The 20,304-nt window shown below is 45.5% G+C and overlaps 1 protein-coding gene across 8 annotated transcripts in view; it reads right to left on the minus strand.

The window, feature by feature from the left end:
- Nucleotides 1-19,989, minus strand: part of cpne2 (copine II) — a 36,583-nt gene extending 16,594 nt beyond the window's left edge. Inside the window, exons 1-8 of one of the 8 annotated variants that reach the window (XM_018726654.1) lie at nt 19,783-19,989; nt 13,252-13,382; nt 8,043-8,245; nt 3,731-3,910; nt 2,532-2,606; nt 2,134-2,205; nt 1,758-1,841; nt 52-141 (exon numbers count right to left, since the gene is read on the minus strand). In XM_018726654.1, coding sequence (XP_018582170.1) covers nt 52-141; nt 1,758-1,841; nt 2,134-2,205; nt 2,532-2,606; nt 3,731-3,910; nt 8,043-8,216 — 675 coding nt within the window. In that variant the 5' untranslated portion in view covers nt 8,217-8,245; nt 13,252-13,382; nt 19,783-19,989. Of the gene's footprint in view, nt 1-51; nt 142-1,757; nt 1,842-2,133; nt 2,206-2,531; nt 2,607-3,730; nt 3,911-8,042; nt 8,246-13,251; nt 13,387-18,786; nt 18,923-18,950; nt 19,046-19,087; nt 19,108-19,771 lie in introns of those variants that run through there. The other 7 variants (XM_018726650.1, XM_018726652.1, XM_018726657.1 and 4 more) reach the window with 7 other exon arrangements.
- Nucleotides 19,990-20,304: the final 315 nt, after the last annotated feature.

Below are 20,304 nucleotides of genomic sequence, written 5' to 3' on the forward strand. Positions count from 1 at the left end.
CTACCCACCTCAAGAGACCACATGACCTGTCCCACTTCCTACTGTACTTACCTTAATGCTCCTGTCTACATCTCCATTGCAGAGAGATATGAGTGGCATAGTAAAGGGCTTCCACACTGGGTCCAGTGTGTTCTTAATTACCTAGAACAGAAAACAGCACAGTGAAACAGTACACCGCATGACCTCATCCCACATTCATACATCTTGGTGCCATCCTCCATCAGACCCAGTTACATTATGGCAGCCACTGTTACAGTACCTTATGAACATGTTTTGCTGATACTCACCAACTTGCACTCCCAAAAACTCTCATCCATACACTCACTCAGACCAGGTGTTTCCATCATCTCGCTAGTTGATGACAATAATGCCACTAACCATCTGCACCAGGTGAGATACACCTGTGCCACAGAGGATGCCTCAGAGATTCAAGAGGGATGGTTTTCACGTGTCACCACACATGCACCTATATCATGTGGGGATTGTCCAGCTCCTACTTTAATGCACAAGACACCTGCCTCTTCTTCATCAAAACTAAAAAACATATGAAAACTTCTTGCACTTTCACATTCTTAAAACCAAAGTTTCTTAAAATGCAGATAGACTTTTTAAAAGAAATATTCATGTGGGTACCATTCTCTGGGATGCTTTATTTTACAATGCACTTTTTTCCCCAGAGGAAAAAATTAAACAATTTGGTGTCATTTAATGACATTAGCTGTAGTCCATACTCTAAATTTAAAAAAATTATCTTGACAAAACTATCCTGACACCTAACACTGTAACGATGATATAATATTTTACTTTTAGATCAGTCTGTATTTACGTGAAGTCATTTCAGGTTAAACCAGCCAATGTGGACGGCAACTGTGTTTGTGAATATTTATTAATTATGTGAGATACTGTTAATATGAATTAAATATAGGGATTTTTTAATTTGTTGCTTGCTTGCCTTTATTAATATGTAAATATTCTTAATATATGGTGTAATTTGGCTATGATGTCATTAAACATGGCTGAAAATAGTGCATGCAAACACCTAAAATGAAATTAGGCATAGCTGGTGGGGTTTTGTAAATAATCGCATACTCAGGTATATTACTATGAAAAACAAAGTGACCCACTGGTACAGTGCCAGGCACAAACAGCACAGTTACATAATTAATACTGTTTTATAGAGTCAAAAGGCTCTGCAACTGGTAGTGTAGTGGTTAGAGCAGCTCCCTTTAGATCCACAGGTTTCAGGTTTGAATCTCACCTCCAGCTGTAGTACTTTTGAACAACGCACTTACCTTAAATTGCCCAGCTGTATAAATGGGTAAATAACTGTACGTAGATTAGCGTTGTAAGTTGCTTTAAAGAAAAGTTTCAGGCAAATGCAAAATCTAAAAACTGACTGATTAATAATGTTACAGTACCCCACGAAGAGTGTTCAGTACACTTCAATGCACTGAATGCTTATTCTTTTAAACTACACTGAGAAACATTTGTCATACTACTAGACACATATACACACTGTCTGAAACCGCTTGTCCCGAGTGGGGTCGCGGTGAACCGGAGCCTAACCCGGCAACACAAGACCGAAGGGGGAGGAGACACACCCAGGATGGGACGCCAATCCATCGCAAGGCACTCCAAGCAGGACTCGAACCCCAGACCCACCAGAGAGCAGGACCCAGCCAAGCCAGCTGTGCCACCGTGCCCTCCATACTACTAAACACATGAAGATGAAAACATACCCTTTCTGCAACTCTTACCTCTGTCCTGTGTACCATCATCCACTTCCCATCCTCCCCTTGTTTGTGAAACTCTAAATAAGGGTCTGATTTGCCAAAGAAGTCCTGCAATGAAGAACCCACACCATTTCTTAAAGCAATATATTTTTAAAATACAATGCATGAGAGTCGAAAGGGACACGCGTACTGGAAATATTGTTGGCTGATGACTATTTGCAGTTTGCTCAAAAAAAGCAGTCCTGACAGAATACAGTCCTGATAGAATGTTAGAAATACACATATAACTCTCGAAATACATGAATCGTGTAAAATTAAAGAGTCAAACAGAAGTGAGACAAAAACATTAACATTATTAACAGCAGTAAGAGTCTTCCTTTTTGAAGGGAGAGCCTCTCACCTTCTTGTCCAGTTTTCTCCCACACAGGCTCAGTGTAATTATCCTGTTGTCTGACAACTCCTGCGCTGTTATCTGTGAAACACAATACAGTAAGTATACTTTAATCTGAACATTTGCATACAAGTTGCACCCCTTTTATATCAGCCTAACATGTTGTTCATAACACCTGACCTACAGCAAAGCTCCGAGGGCATCGCTATACTTTTGATTTGAATTCTTCGTTTCCTACTTGTTCTTAGTCCGCATAGCTTCATACTTCAATAGGGGGCAACTGGCTATGCTTCCTTTGTCTCACGGTATGCATCGCTACGTGTTTTTTTACGTATCCTTGTCAGTCTACATGTCTGTGTGTGCATTTTTGTGATGTCTGCATCTGTGCCCAAAAGAAGGTCTCTTACCGTGATGGTCCCCTTCCCTGCTGGCTTCCCATTACCCAGGATCAGCGGCCTATGTAGTTTTTTACTGGACACAATCTGTTAAAAAGGAGAAGTTCTGAGGTTTAGTGACAGCCATCCCAAAGAAAAGATGCAATACACTGGATCTTCATGTCACGGATGCTTGAGTCATGAAGTTCAAGCTCTTACAAGTATACAAAGATTTTTGGGATTTATTTTTGTCTTTTCCTCATTTGCCTCTTTATAAAAATTTGCTGCAAAGTAAACATCACCTGCGCTTCCACATCCCACTGTTTGTCGGCAGTAAAGAACAACCAAACATTTCAGGAATGTGGAACCACAACTGGCAGTGAACTTGTGTCATGCAGTTGTGTCTGTGATCAATGGCAACACGATGTACCTTGCATGTTTACAAGACAAGTCAGTCAACAATCAGAATTAAAGAGGATTTTGTGGAAACAAGATATTTTTATTTTCAGTCATTTTAAATTTGCTTTTTTTTTTACTTATTGTAACTCAAAGGTAATACAAATGTTGTAAAATTATTTCTATTATAACTACAGCTGAGACTTTTATAGAACCTACATGGCAAACTTATCCATAAATCAAGGTACATCTTTATTATTATTGTTTTCAATCACTGCACTGATAAAATATATAAAATAGATAAAATAAATGCTGATGAATGTTGCACATTGTTTCAGGCTAATAAGGTAATAACACTGCTGTGATGGACCTGCATCCTCTCCAGTGTGCACCCTGCCCCATGTCCTATGTTTATAAGCTAGGCTCTAGAACTAAGCAGCCTTGCCTAGAATGAGCAGTTGAAAATGGAATAAATAAACAAAAGTCTTACAGCAACGTTTTAATTCATTACAGCTTTATCTGAGGTTTTTAATAGAACCTCGCCTGAGGAACACCAGCATTGTTAAACTTTTATTGATTGTGAAATCATGGTTGGATTTACAAACAAATCAAGTTATTAACAGACTTCCTGCGCCAATTGTGCTCACCAGTCGAAGGCCAAATGTACTCAAAATGGGATATTACAAGGCAAATGAATTTTAAAGTCTCCAAACAGTTTGAACATCCATGTAAATTGCAAGGTGTACAAAAGGAGTGGTCAGATATCGGCAACTGTGTGACAAAGGAGCACAAAGGACCAGAAGCTGTAAAGAAAAGGGTGTTGGGGGATGTCGTACCACCCCGAGTGTGCAGGTGAACTCCCCAAGAAAGTCATGTTCATATAGCTGGGTACTGCACTTGTCCTCGTCAAACATTGCAAACTTGAGCTTCTGGACTTCCTCGAAGTGGTAGTCCACCTGGAACTTCTCCCCAAACACGGGATTCAGGTTGTTCACTGCCGTCTCCGTCCTACCAACCTGCCAAACACAAAGACACACCAACTCACCTGCATGATTGATTCACCAGAAGCACACACAAGTTCATCCACATGGTCAGTCTGTAACAATCACATACAAGTCAGTCTGCCCAGCCCCACCTGCTCATCTGTCTTCATTGTCTACAACAAAATAAAAAGTGGGCTCTTCAAAATAATGCTGCATCTCTTCCTTCCTTTGATGTCATAATGTTACGTTAAATGTATACCTTGCTCTTAGCGCTGCAACACACCTGGTGTTCAAGGAAGGTCAGGCAGATGGCAGATTGTGGGTAAATAACAGGGTTGTTTATTTGGGGGAGACTGCAGGAGCTCATAATATTGAACATTCAGTCCATTTAACAGCCAAACACAGAAATCAAAAAGATCTATAAAAAAAGAGACATTTCATGAAGAAATAAAACTCTGCTTTTTCAGCCTTTTTCTTTCAGATGCTTATGAGCTGCCTGACTAATTTATCTAGTTGTGTGGGTACCAGAGCTCTACTTCCGCCTCACCTTCACCGCAGGGAAGTTAAACAGACATTAGGAACCAGTGAGTTCACTAATTGATTATTAAAAAGATTGTTACCTGGGGTTTTAGTGGATGTGCGCTCTTGTGTTGCCATGGAGAGTACATAGTACAACTTCATTTTAAATCCTCCTGGGCTTGTTCAATCTTGTCTTGGACTCTCCTTATTATTCGTTCTCTCAGCACTACATTTTCTTATTTATTCTATATTGTTATGGCCCAAGTATAAAGCAAAATATTTTTAAACTGGGTGGCACAGTGATGTAGCAAGTATTGCTGGAGCCTTCCAGTGCCTAGCCTGTGCAACTGGATGTGGGTTCCATCCCCAGTCAGCCTGTCACGTTTGCATAGGGTACGCTGTTTAGTGTAGTGCATCAGTACTGTAAGACACCTTAGACAAAGGTGTTAGGTAAATACTTAAATACTACATAGTAACCATTTTGCATTACTTTAGAGAAAAGTGTCTGCTAAATGAATAAATATAAAGGGAAAAATCCCATGAATACTGGCAGTGATGTACCAACGATGCTAAGTGGCTGCGTTTGGTGGATGGAGTCTGTGCATCGAGCCTGGCTGTGCACGTTGGGTTTTGGTGACATAACGGCGGAAAGCTGTGGCTCAGTGGTAGAAGACCTGTATTCATTTAAATTTTTCCTTCTGCTTTTGGATTGGAATCCAGGCTCCAGTTCTGTGCTTTTCAAACTGGGGTCCAGAGCCCTATCTGGGTATGCAAGTGAGTCCAGTTGGGCCATAGCATGCTGAAGGGAAAATAAACTTGTTTACCGAAAATTTTATTGTTCTGTACATTTCCTGCCAGTGCTATATATTAGTTTTTTGTGAGTTCTTGTCAGATTATCATATTTCAGAAGGTCTCAGTATGACAAAGTTTGAGAAGCTCTGCTCCAGTGGCCTCCTTGGCATCTGTCAACCCCTCCCCACCCCCTTCCTGTCCCTTGAGCAGTCATCGCCTGAGTGTCATCACACTTGTTTCTTAACACAGCTGACACCTCTACACTAATCCAGCAATGCTCAACACAAATGGTACCTCACCACACACAGAACTGGATGAGCCAAAGTGAAGTGAACCTCTTTAAATCCATCTCACCTCTCATCCACAAGTAAACACTTCATTTAACCCATAACTAAGTGCACTAGGGCACTATTCTGGGCACACATCTGATGCTGAAAGATTACTTTTATTCTCCTGTGACACTTGTTGCTCATAGAAGACCAATGATGTGGACTTAATTTGTCCTAGCTGTATATTCTTACAGGCCCCAAGCCTCCAAATTAGTCACTGAATCAATGACAGAGAGTGTAAAGTTTCATACTTTCTCCTGAGAATGACTTCTAGATCAAACTGTAAAAAAACATCTGTAACGAAATAAGCACACACTATAAGTATTTTAGAAATCAAAGGCCAAGTAAGTTTCCTTTCAGCATTTAGAAAACTGTATAAAGAGTCACTAAATTAATTTCATGCGATATTTTCATTAAATTCCTTTTTAATACCAGGGTACAGTTGACTATGATCAGTAGCGATCACAACTTTTTATTATCTTACCACAACTACTCCTTTCAAGTCAAACTGGGGCCCTTACATTCGGTGTTACTAAAGCGATTGCATTCTTTCTTAGCAACACACAGCATACTCAAACACGCATGCATGCACGCACACATACACACAGAGACAACACATGCGGCAGTCTATCTCTCGCTCACAGAGTTAAAAATATAGTGTTACAGCGCCTGTGGGAGTGAGTCAGCTTCACAAAGCTCAGGGTGGCAAGAGCACAGACCACACGCAGGGCAGGCTGGCTGCGTTGCCGTTCACAGGCATGTTCCGTCACACAGCAGACACCACACCCGTGGCGGGAGACCCTTCCTGCCCTTACGTACCTGCTGGAGGCTCAGCAGGAGGTAGAGGGTATAGCGGCTTGCAAGACGTATTTCACTGCCCTTCCCCTCTGCACTAAGCCACTGTCACATTCATTTCACCCCACACAAATTTGGTTAATCTTTCTTAATATCACAAAAACATCAGTTCAACATGCAAATGACTTTGCAGATGTTTCGTATCACATCATTAATACATACTGTGAACATGACAGGCTTACACCAAACAAGCCTTTGTGTCTAAAAAATGTTTTTATCGAAAAATTGACATTTGTACTTTGTCCTTTGAATCACCATGTCCTTACTGCCTTTTACTGACTTCCTCAAATTTTACCAAATTTAATTTTACTAATGTACAGACATCTAACTAATGCTGTTTCTCCTGCCTCGTCCTTCTTTCTCCAAGATTTTTTAATGAGCTCCCCCCCAACACCTCTCTCCCTGACTCGCTCTCCACTTTGCTGGTTTAAACGCCGCTTTTCTGTTTCTTCAAAGGAGTTCTTTCCTGCTACAGCCGACTATTTCTCTTTTCCTCCGCCTCTGTTCGAACACAGACCACGCTTCCATCGTTTCCCTGGCAACCAGTGTACCCGTGTTCTAATCAGACCTGTGCTGCATGGACATATTACCAATGCAGTTCCACGTTAATCGCGCCTGGTGCTTACCTGCTACCCAGTGCTAGGCTGGGCTCCAGGTAAGGGCATTTAGCAGAAAAGGATTTGTGATGTGAGATTCAGAGGTACGAAGTCTGCTATTAAAATCTGACAGAGATGTCGAGTCATTTTCCCAGCATAGCTCATTTGCACCAAAAATAAAAGAAACGTTTGTGGATTCTGCATCCTCCCTAAAAGCCTTAAATTTACCCTATTGCAATGCAGGCTCATGTTCATCACCTTAATGGTTTGTCTTGGAGGAGTGAGACGGGTGATGTGGCTTCCATACCACATCACCCAGCTCACTCCTCCAATACAACCTCTCAATCAGACTTCCATCACCTTTCCTCTAACAACACTGGTAACAGTACATAGAGTTCATTGGAAGTCGCTTTGGAGAAAAGAGTGTGCTAAATAAATAAATGTAAACGTAAACAAGAAAAGGTACAAGGGTAGTGTATTACTACACCTAATACCATATGACTGTACTGTCTCATCATGTCAAAGCATTAACACAAATGACAAATTGTTTACATATATCACGACTATAGATTGGTTAAACAAAAGTGATGACAGCAATCATGAACACCAATATGAATAATATAAACATCAACAAAAAAGCAGTTGGCCACCTTCCCCTTCATGATAGAAACACTGGTCAGTACAAGATGTTCTCCAACAATGACAGGTGTTCAGTCCGTCAAGATGAGGTATGCACACTGTTCCTCCCTGGAGGATGGATACGAGGGACGAGAATGATGTATGTTGCATATATTTCCAATCTCTTATCTCCAGAAGCAGTATTCTAATTCAATTTGGGGGACAGCCCAATGCAGAGCATTTAACTGCTATCGCTTAAAAAAGGAGGAACACATACTGTACATCACTTCCATCTGTACTGGTAATAAATCAGCACATACCAGAAAGCATTTAAATTTGTACTGAAAGTGGGGGAGGGAACTTAAGTCTTAGTGGAAGTGGGAACAGGGTACATCCCATCACAGTCTATACTTATCCTCATCCCTCCTTTTTCCTCACTCAAACAGCCCTTCTCACCTCCACCCAATTGCCGTCCACCTCCAGGAACAGCACGCAGAAAGGATCCGACTTCGATGTGACGTCTCGGTCCAGCAGGTTACCCCCAGACACAGAGAGCTCCACCCTGGTGACACAGTACTGGGACCCAATGGCAGGGCCTTGGCTTGTCTCGCTGCCCAGAGTGTAGGCCATGTCAGCCAGCAACGAAGTCCTCCCCCGACCTACAGCACACAGACAAACATCACAGTGCACACAACACAGCTCTTGCTCCAACGCACAAAAGGAGACGGTCACCCACCCATATCCCACAGCCAGCATGTAACACAAAGGAACATCTACAGTCACACTGCGAGAGCCAGTGCCTAACATGCAGGTATACAATTATCTGTCAAACGTATTCTCACGGCAACAAGACACAAACGGTGGCAACAGCCAGTTCAGACCAAATGGCTGATTGAAACAAACTGATAAATAAACGGAGTAAGCAACACCAAAACGGCAAGATCATGTTCATATCCACTATGACAGAGGACCCAAAAAACCAAAGATGCCATGTAAAGAGGTATTGTTTTAATGTGTGTACAGGAACAGTTTGTCAAAAACTCTGCTATTACAAAGGCTGACCGAACAGTTTGGAGGCCAACCATACTCCTCGAGTCCTGTTTGTGCTGCAGCTAGGCAGAGAGTCAAGGTCATGGCTTTGCGGCTGTACATCAGCAGGACTTGATTGTTTTAGTCCTTACTGTATATTGCCACACCCAATAGCTTAATCCACATTTTGTAATGGCAGCTACAAGTGACTGGCAGCACTGAAAGAAACTGGTGCAACTTCATTGGAACATCCTCATTGCAGTCCTAAGATAACCCCAATTCATTTTTGCGCTACTGCAAAAAAAAATTGTGGGGAAAGAAATTTTCATCTGATGAACAGAACCTCCCTGATCTGAACCCGAGTGGTGAGTTGTTATTGGATTTCTGTGCTAGTCGCGGTTTATCCATAACGAACACCATGTTCATGCATAAGGGTGTCCACCAGTGCACTTGGCACCAGGACACCCTAGGTCGGAGGTCGATGATCGACTTTGTAGTCGTTTCTTCTGACCTTCGGCCATATGTCTTGGACACTCGGGTGAAGAGAGGGGCTGAGCTGTCAACTGATCACCACCTGGTGGTGAGTTGGATTCGATGGCGGGGGAAAAAGCTGGATAGACCTGGCAGGCCCAAACGCATAGTGAGGATCTGTTGGGAACGTTTGGCGGAGGCCCCTGTCAGAGAGGTCTTCAACTCCCACCTCCGACAGAGCTTCAACCAGGTCCCGAGGGAGGTGGGGGACATTGAGTCCGAATGGACTATGTTCCGCTCCTCCATTGTCGGTGCGGCGGTGCGGAGCTGCGGCCATAAGGTCTCCGGTGCCTGTCGCGGCGGCAATCCCCGAACACGGTGGTGGACACCGGAAGTAAGGGATGCCGTCAAGCTGAAGAAGGAGTTCTATCGGGCCTGGCTGGCTCATGGGACTCCTGAAGCAGCTGACAGGTACCGACGGGCCAAACGGAGCGCGGCTCTGGCAGTCGCCGCGGCAAAAACTCGGGCTTGGGAGGAGTTCGGTGAGGCCATGGAGGAAGACTTTCGGTCGGCCTCAAAGAGATTCTGGCAAACCGTCCGGCGACTCAGAGGGGGGAAGCGGTGTTCCACGAACACTGTTTACAGTGGAAGTGGTGCGCTGCTGACCTCAGCTGAGGATGTTCTCGGGCGGTGGAAGGAGTACTTTGAGGATCTCCTCAATCCCTCCGACACGCCTTCCGTAGAGGAAGCTGAGGCTGGGGACTCGGAGGGGGACTCGTCCATTACCCTGGCTGAAGTTGCTGAGGTAGTCAAAAAACTCCTCGGTGGCAAGGCTCCGGGGGTGGATGAGATCCGCCCCGAGTTTCTCAAGTCTCTGGATGTTGTGGGGCTGTCTTGGCTGACACGCCTCTGCAGCATCGCGTGGAGTTCGGGAACGGTGCCCCTGGACTGGCAGACCGGGGTGGTGGTCCCTCTTTTTAAGAAGGGGGACCGGAGATTGTGTTCCAACTACAGGGGGATCACACTCCTTAGCCTCCCTGGGAAAGTCTATGCCAGGGTACTGGAAAGGAGAATCCGACTGATAGTCGAACCTCGGATCCAGGAGGAGCAATGCGGTTTTCGCCCTGGCCGTGGAACACTGGACCAGCTCTATACCCTCACTAGGGTGTTGGAGGGTTCGTGGGAGTTTGCCCAACCAGTCCATATGTGTTTTGTGGACCTGGAGAAGGCATTCGACCGTGTCCCTCGTGGCATCCTGTGGGGGGTACTTCGGGATTATGGGGTTCGGGGCTCGTTGCTACGGGCTGTTCGTTCCCTGTATGACCGGAGCAGGAGCTTGGTTCGCATTGCCGGCAGTAAGTCAGACCTTTTCCCGGTGCATGTTGGACTCCGCCAGGGCTGCCCTTTGTCACCGATTCTGTTCATTATCTTTATGGACAGAATTTCTAGGCACAGTCAGGGAACGGAGGGTGTCTGCTTTGGTGGCCGCGAGATCTCGTCTCTGCTTTTTGCGGACGATGTGGTCCTGTTGGCTTCATCGAATCAAGACTTGCAGCGTGCACTGGGGAGGTTTGCAGCCGAGTGCGAAGCGGCGGGGATGAGAATCAGCACCTCCAAATCCGAGGCCATGGTTCTCAGTCGGAAAAAGGTGGATTGCTCCCTCCGGGTTAGGGGGGAGTTGCTCCCTCAAGTGGAGGAGTTTAAGTATCTCGGGGTCTTGTTCACGAGTGAGGGAAAAATGGAGCGGCAGGTTGACAGGCGGATCGGTGCGGCGTCCGCAGTAATGCGGTCATTGTACCGGTCTGTTGTGGTGAAGAGGGAGCTGAGTCGTAAGGCGAAGCTCTCAATTTACCGGTCGATCTACGTTCCTACCCTCACCTATGGTCATGAACTCTGGATCATGACCGAAAGAATGAGATCGCGGATACAAGCGGCAGAAATGAGTTTCCTCCGCAGAGTGGCTGGGCGCACCCTTAGGGATAGGGTGAGGAGCTCAGTCACCCGGGAGGAGCTCGGAGTAGAGCCGCTGCTCCTCCGCATCGAGAGGAGCCAGTTGAGGTGGCTCGGGCATCTGTTCCGGATGCCTCCTGGACGCCTCCCTGGGGAGGTGTTCCGGGCTTGTCCCACTGGGAGGAGGCCTCGGGGCAGACCCAGGACACGTTGGAGAGACTATGTCTCCCGGCTGGCCTGGGAACGCCTTGGGGTTCCCCCAGAGGAACTGGAGGAGGTGTGCGGGGAGAGGGAAGTCTGGAGTACTCTGCTCGGACTGCTGCCCCCGCGACCCGGCCCCGGATAAAGCGGAGGAAGATGGATGGATGGATGAACAGGTGGGGAAAGAAAAAAAAGGTACAGCCACTACCTTGAAAATGACGTTAAAAAAAGTTCACTGCTCCATGTCTTTGAGAAGTTTTTGGAGCGCTGCAAGAAGTGAACAGAATGTGAAGAAAGGTACTTTGAAGACGAAAAGGTCCCCAACCCTGAGGAGCTTAAAGATTTGGAAAAAACAAAAAACTCTTCACACTTTTCAGTCAATCCATTTGTTCTCCAACACTGATCTGCAACCTGGGCTATATGGTTTAACACAAAAGGAACTCATTGTCATTTTCTCAAGTCCATATTCTTCTCTGATGTTTACAACTCTCTAAGACCCACACTCCGGCACAAGGTCACATTGCTAAAAGGATCTGAAATGTATTCGGCACTAAATCTAAATTTCAGCGTCACATTGTGAGAATTGCATTAATATCACGTCTTGCTGTGTCTCTGCAACTTAAGAAATAAACCCATAAAATACTGCATTCAAGAAACACACAGTGAGCCAGGTAAAAACCTAGACGGGAGGTGCAAATTACAATGTGGAATTAAATGAGGACTCCTGTTGCTAAGAGACCAAAAAGGGGTCTCTATTCCCCATTGCCCAGGTCCCTCCTCCCCCCGACATGCCCCTCGACCTCTGCAGCACAAACACACATCAAACGCAAAGGCTGGCAGCTGGAACACCCACAGGCCACAAATACCCACTTCGTCTTGTTCTTTGGGTCGACAGCTTCAGATCGGAAGGGAAAAAAAGGTCTATGTTTGCGTTTGGTACAGGAAAAAGTGACCTTACAGATGGAAGACAAGAAAAGGTCTATGCAGACACACCAACAGTCATCTGTGACACTGCTGTTAGCATGAGTCCACAAAGCACACTTCAAACTCTACATATTTAGAAGAAGCCCCATCACAGGATTCAGAACTGCGAAGTTACTCGTTTTATGACCTGCGTCCCTTGCAGGCAGGATGATTGGGACCCCCTCCGCAGACCAGGGCATGCTGGTGCATGTGCTCTGTGTCATACTCCCAGGATAGTGAGGACACTCTCTGGTACAGGGAGGTTTGGGTGTGAACTTCCCACCCTCACATTGCATTCTCACGAGCGTCGTTTTGACGGCACAGTTCAACACTTCCGAATTAGAAGTGCCAGCAGACTAAAGAGAGCTCAAAAGAGCCCTGATTATATTCTCAAACACCAGAGCTGTCTCCCCAAAAAGATCAGCCCCAAAGAAGAGTCATCAATTCCCTAAAGTAAGAAGCACACACTAAAAGTGTTTCAGTTATTACGGTAAATGCACAGCGAGTTAAATGTGGTTATACTCAAGCCCCTAAAATTAGCCACACTGGCCTACTAACTTTTTAAAGATAAGCTTTTTGTTTTTATGCCTCCACAATACTATTGGACAGAAAAAGAAGTCCGCAGTGTGAACCTTGTAGCTATACGTTAAAAACTGTCAAACTGTGCCAACAAATCTCACCCCATGTCCCCAGGCATTCTTTCAGTCCATCCAACATCTGAGTTCAGGAGTTGTTCCCACGTTCACATTCACCACCGTTTTTGCGGCAAGAGAGCTGGAGGGATGCTTACACCAGCCTAGATATATACACCGCACACAAGATGCCCCCTCCTGCCCTGTCCTTAAGTAGTACTTTTGTGGTAACAGCCCCACTCGAGGCCCGCCCCCAGTCTCGGAGTCTGACGTGATGGAAACTCGAAGCGAGACGAACACAACAGCATCATCCAAAAGACAGCATGGGCTGCAGAGTGGAAACTACGGGTCATGCAATCCATCAAGACGACTAAACATTATTTACCTGGTCTGCAGCGCAGTATACAATTACCCCTTACCTGTCTCAACCGCTTGTGCTGGGAGGTGATTGGCTGCTGGAAATAGACCAATTACCCCGGGAGTGGGAGTGGCTCAGCGGAGGGGAATTGTGAAGTTGCACCAGTCTACTTCCAGTGCCGTCATGGAAGGCCTATCTTAAGAGAGAGATTTCATTTAGTGTCTCTGAAACCCTTTATTACAGTGCACTGGAAACGCAGCTGGTTTATCATATTAAATTAATGGGGATCCTTTTTGGCAATGCCTGTCATGGCAGCATTTTGAAAGATGAGGCCACAGCTTGGTGGAGAATTTGACCACAACTGACATACTGTCTTTAAATACCCATAAAATGATAGCGTCTGCCGGAGAACAGGCCACATAGTACCATAAAGGAGCCCTGGAGAAAAGCAGGCTTGTCATAGTGTGTATGAAGTAGATGCGTGTATTCCTCTTGAGAGCAGCAATCGCGTCTTCAAGGTTCAAGTTTCACACCGATGAACACATTCTGCTATTGATCAGCAGACTGATCAGAAAAGCGATCAATTTTTTTGAAAGTACACAGACAAGAAATCGATCAACTGCAAACCATCAATCCTACATTTTTGCACAATCATCAGTATATATTTCAGCTACTTGAGCAAGAAAGCAGCGTAGGAACAGTCTGTTTTGCGCTGATACAGGATTGACTGCTCTTCACATGTGGGAGAGGTTGTAGATAACGGCTACCTAGGAGAACCTAGATATTAGGTCCTAAAATCTCCGGAGTCCAATAATCCAAAAATAAAACACATGCCTAATTTATTATAAAAAAGAATAAATGCAGATGTGGGTCATTAATTTAGTAAGCTGTATCTGCAAATCATCCGAGTTAATTTCGTACAGTTAATTTCCCTACAGGGAACAAAAAAAAAAAAAAAAAACTCTTCAAGGAAACGAAACTCTTCATTCAAAATGTATCTCACCAGCAAACTGAAAACTATGTATCCCTTCAAACATACTATACACATGCACAGAAGACCCTGGTTGCACAGTCAGCCAGAATACCAGCCACTAATCCTGTTAATTATTACACAATACCACCAGTCTACTGCAAATGGCCAAGCATTTTGGCATTAAATGCATTTTTTTTGTCAAACAGATATTGGTTTCCTGTCTACAGTTTTAACTTCTGTCCTTTCAACCTCAGCCACTGACACACACTGCTGACCACCGAGAAGCAAAGCCAAACATATATTATAAATGATCAATGTCATCATTTCAAATTAAGCTTCGCATTATGGTAGCATTACAATTCTTTGTTCTGCATTTGTAAGTGAAAAAACAAGTATAAAATGAAACTCGTCATATTACTGGATGTCTCAGGTCAATGGATGAGAGAACAACTGGAATGCAGCACAAACGACAAACCGCGGCATAATGGGACAGACATGAGCCCGTCTCAGAAAACAGCGTGAAAAATAGTCCCTTTCAGACTGCAGTCAGGACAACACAGAGTGCAGACAACCAGCCCCTCGCACCCCATAGCACTACATCACACTGATGAAGCACACGCCTGATGTCAGTGATTAATAACCTTTGTTAGGAACATATTGAAAATTGTGGCCCTAAAATGCTGATCATTCTTTTTTAGAAAAGCCAAGGTAAGTGATTATTGGAAAAAAAATCCTTGCACAAAGAAACCAGCACTACAGGACATCCTACTTGGTACAGCATTCAATTAGCAAATGGAATGAACTCTCAATCAATTTTTTTAAGAGTCAGAACGAAAATGTAATCGAACTGGCAGGTGGGACTGACGTGTCGCCCGAGGTGGCGGGATGCCCGAGCAATGTGGTGTGGGAAGTGACAGAGCCCTACCCCCCACACGCATCCTAAGTGACGAAGGCCGGCCACCTGTCGCACTGTCCGGCTGGGTGGCTGACCGACCGCTGTGTTGCTGGTCTGACCCGCGCAAGGGGAAGCTCGGAAAAGATGGTTGACTGTAGAAAGAAGCCACCAGCTCAACGAGCGTGGACCGCTTCATGAGCCACAACAGTGTGTAGGCAGGGGGCTCAGAAGAGAATACTATAACAGCGATGGCAGCACTCAAACTGTACTTCCTTTCTTAAAGGTATGATTGTGGGGAGAAAGAGCCAGAAAAGCTCTACTGCTCTCCCTACAAGGAAAAGAGACTGAGACCATTTAGAAATTTTTATAGACATATTTTGTTCCTGTGTACATATATATATATATATATATATATATATATATATTAGTATTATGCAAAGGTTTTAGGCAGGTGTGAAAAAATGTAAAATAAGAATGCTTTCAAAAACAGAAGTGTTAAGAGTTTATTTTATCAATTAACAAAACAAAGTTACTGAACAGAAGAAAAATCTATATCAAATCAATATTTAGTGTGATCACACATTGCCTTCAAAACAGCATCAGTTCTATGTACACTTGCAGTTTTTGTAGGAACTCAGCAGGAAGGTTGTTCCAAACATCTTCGAGAACCAACCACAGTTCTTCTGTGGATTTAGGCATCCTCCAATGCTTCTGTCTCTTCATGTACTCTCAGACAAACTCGATGTTGAGATCACGGCTCTGTGGGGGCCATACCAACACTTGGAGGACTCCTTGTTCTTCTTAACGCCGAAGATAGTTTTTAATGACTTCGGTTGTACGTTTGTGGTCGTTTTCCTGCCGCTGAATAAATCTGGCGCCAATCAGATGCCTCCCTGATGGTATTGCATGATGGATAATCATCTACCTGTACTTCTCACCATTGAGGAGAACATTAATTCTGACCAAATCCCCAACTATTTCCAGAAGTGCAGCCCCAAACTTGCAAGGAACCTCCACCATGCTTCACTGTTGCCTGCAGACACTCATTCTTGTATCACTCTTCAGGCCTTCTCCAAGCAAACTGCCTTCTGCTGCAACCAAATACTTAAAATTTTGACTCATCAGTCCAGAGCACCTGCTACCATTTTTATGCAGCCCAGTTCCTGTTTTTCGTGCATCGTTGAGTCACTTGGCCTTGTTCCCACGTCGGAGGTATGGCTTTTTGGCAGAAATTCTTTCATGAAGACCACTTCTGACCAGACTTCTCCAGACAGTAGATGGGTGTACCTAGGTCCACTGCATCTACAGTCCTCAGCGTTGCCTGTTTCTTTGTGCTTCTTCAAAAGAGCTTGGACAGCACATCTGGAAACACCTGTCTGCCTTGAAATTTCTGCCTGGGAGAGACCTTGCTCATGCAGTATAACTAACTTGTGTCTTGCCGCTGTGTTCAAGCTTGCTATGGTGTATAACTTCTGACATTAAATTATCTTCAGCAACCTCACCTTGGTAATAGAGTTTGACTGTTCCTCACTCAGTTTTAACCCTCCTACACAGCTGTTTCTGTTTCAGTTAATGACTGTGCTTCAATTTACATATAAAATTGATGATCATTAGCTCCTGTTTGGTATAATTGGTTAATCATACACCTGACTATATGCTTACAAAATCCCTGACTTTGTGCAAGTGTACCAAGAAGAACTGATGGTGGTTTAAAAGCAAAGGGTGACCACACCAAATATTGATTTGATATAGATTTTTCTTGTGTTCATTCACTTCACATTTTATTAATTAAAAAAAAAACTATTAACATTTCTACTTGGGGGTGTGGTGGTGCAGTGGGTTGGACCACAGTCCTGCTCTCCGGTGGGTCTGGGGTTCAAGTCCCACTTGGGGTGCCTTGTGACGGACTGGTGTCCCGTCCTGGGTGTGTCCCCTCCCCCTCCGGCCTTACGCCCTGTGTTGCCGGGTAGGCTCCGGTTCCTTGTGACCCTGTATAGGACAAGCGGTTCTGAAAGTGTATGTATTAACATTTCTATTTTTAAAAGCAGTTTTTACTTTATAGCAGTTTTTCAAACCTGCCTAAAATCCTTGCACTGTACTGTACATACACACACACACCATCTGAAACCACTTGTCCCATATGGGGTCATGAGGAGCCGGAGCCTAACCCGGCAACACAGGGCGTAAGGCTGGAGGGGTAGGGGACACACCCAGGACAGGATGCCAGTCTATTGCAGGGCATCCCAATCAGGACTTGAACCCCAGACCCACCGGAGAGTAGGACCCAGTCAAACCCACTGCACTACCGCCCCCCTACGTACTGTAAACACACACACACACACACACACACACACACACACACACACACACACACACACACACACACACACACACACACACACACACACACACACACACACACAAAAAGCACTTTATTAGGAAAACCACACTAATACTGCATAGGGTCTCCCTTTGCTCTCAAAACAGCCTCTGTTCTTCACAGTATGGACTCCACAAGATGTTGGAAACATTCTTTCGATATTTTGCTCCATGTTGACGTGACTGCATCACGCAATTTCTGCAGATTTGTCAGCTGCACATTTATGCCGCGAACCTCCCGTTCTACCACATCCCAGAGGTGTTCTTTTGGATTCAGAGCCAGTGACTGGGAAGGCTACTGAGGAACTGAACTCATTCTCATGTTCATAAATTGAGACTACTTTAGCTTTGTAACATGGTGCTTTATCATACTGGAAGTAGCCATTAGAAGATTTGTAAGTTACGGCCATACAGGGATGCACATGGCCAGCAGCAATACTCAGATAGGCTGTGGCATTCAAGTGATGATTGATCGGTATTAATGGGGCCAAAGCGTGCCAAGAAAACATTCCCCATACCATTACACCACCACCACCACCAGCCTAGACTGTTGACACAAAGCAGGTCGGGCTCATGGATTCATGTTGCTGATGCCAAATTCTGACCCTACCATCTGTATGCCTCAGCAGAAATCGAGATTCACCAGAGCACGCTACGTTTTTCCAGTCTTCAGCTGTCCAGTTTTGGTGAGCTGCAGCATCAGCTTTCTGTTCTTGGCTGACAGGAGTAGAACCCAATGTGGTCTTCTGCTCTCGTAGCCCATCCGCCTCAAGGTTCGACATGTTGTGCATTCTGAGATGCTTTTCTGCTTACCACAGTTGTACAGAGTGGTAATCTATCAGCTCGAACCAGTCTGGCCATTCTCCTCTGACCTCTCTCATCAGCAAGGCTTTTCCACCCGCAGAACTACTGCTCACTGGATGTTTTTTGTTTTTCGTACCATTCCGACTTAACTCTGAAGACTGTTGTGTGTGAAAGTCCCAGGAGATCAGCAATTACCGAAATACTCAAACCAGCCCGTCTGGCACCAACAATTATGCCACAGTCAAAATCACTAAGATCACATTTTTTCACACCATTTTTGCATTTGATGTGAACATTAACTGAAGCGCCTGACCTGATTAGATACTTTCATGAAAAAGCAGGTGTGCAGATGTTCCTATAAAGTGCTCTGGATATGAATTGAGTGAAATCCAAATGACAGATGGAAAATGAAGGGTGCAAACAGCTAAGAGAGCTGAATAGAGCAATGGTGAAGGGACTGCACAGGCATTCTTATTTGGGAGATTAACGCCACAGAATAATTTCCTGCTAGTCACTACTGGTCGTATTAACCACAAGAGACTCACTGACTAGTCACTGGTTTCCATTTTGCCTGTGTTGCCAGTGTTGGTGTGGCCATGCTGTTAGTACTGTGCCCGTCACCCCCGTCATCTGTCACCCTGTGTCACAGTCAGCAGCGTCTGTGGTGAACTTCGTTCTACAGCCGATCGACGCCGAGTGCTTCGGTTACCTGCACGCGCACCTCGCGCGCTTCCGCACGAGCTCCAGGAGGACGCGCGATGGCGCGCAGCAACCGCGCGGTCCCGCGTCCGCCGCCGACGCGAGTCTGTCGCTTCTTTACTATGACAGCGAGCCGAACAAGCTTACCATGACAACGAACAGCAAGGTAATCAGGCGGGAACGGGCGAGCGCTCCACTTGAGGATCGGCTGTCGCCGCTGCGGAATTTAAAAGCGCAACGCGCGCGCGCCTCTCCATGTGTTTACACAGTAACACACTGTCACGCTGAGTGACACGGACCGTCCAACACACTCCTCATCGTCTCTGTCCCAGTACTCGGAATTCGGAGTTTGCGTAACTGACCACGCACGCGCTCGCGACGTGTGTGAGAAAGTGTGATCGTGAGTCCAAGCGAACGAAGTGAGTGTTAAAGTTGTTCTGCGCTCCAGTCAGCAGATCATGACATCATGTGTCCGACTGTGTGAGTAGTGGGTTACACTGAGACTGAGAGCCACCGAATCGTGAACGTGAACACAGCTTTTTTTTTGTCACGTAGTGTATCTAGCAGTGTAAGTCACCTTGGTGAATTAAGGTGTGTGGGCTAGTAACACTACATAGATAGAGTTCATTGGAAGTCGCTTTGGACAAAACAAAAAAGCATCTGCTAAATAAATACATGTAACGTATTAAGGCTCGTTACTAGTCCGTTCACTGGCTGGCTACTCGAATCCTTTTACTGGGCTGCTAGTCTAGTGCACGTGCACGTTACCAGTTTACTAACTAGTTTAGTGGTGCATACTAACTGGTTTCTGCCCGTGACGGCTGTACTCACCAGTGACTCACCCTGTGGAGCGCTTTCCTCCGACTTCCCAGCGAAATTCTCGTCCGACTAAAAGCTGCACTCCTCTCTCTTCATTGTATCCACGAGGGGGAACCACATCCCTCCTCAGTCCGCGCCGCGCGCATCAGTGGCGGAGAGAGAAGCGAAAGTGACAGAGCATCGGCTCGTCTCACCTCGAGCAACTCCGCCCAGCTGGAGCCGCTCCGTCACGCGCGAGCGCGAGACTGTCTACAGGTGCCTGCGAGAGGGGTCCGTCCGTTGGGCCCGCGCGCGCTCGCTCGCTCGCTCGCATTCTGAATTCTAGAGGAATCGCGATAACAAGCAATTAGTGAATGAGTGGGCAGGGTTCGTTTTACACGGCGCGAACGCGGGTCGCGCGCTGCCTTGGGAATGTTCAGACGTGGCAGTGCAACCACAATATAGGGTGAAGCAAGTTGGGTGGCCACAGATCATGTGTCAGTAATCATAATTTTTCGTTACGTTTTCGGTTTTGTACTCCGTGCGTGAAGGAAAAACTTAATTCG

Source organism: Scleropages formosus, chromosome 7 (genome assembly GCF_900964775.1).
Source record: "Scleropages formosus chromosome 7, fSclFor1.1, whole genome shotgun sequence".
NCBI lineage: Eukaryota > Metazoa > Chordata > Actinopteri > Osteoglossiformes > Osteoglossidae > Scleropages > Scleropages formosus.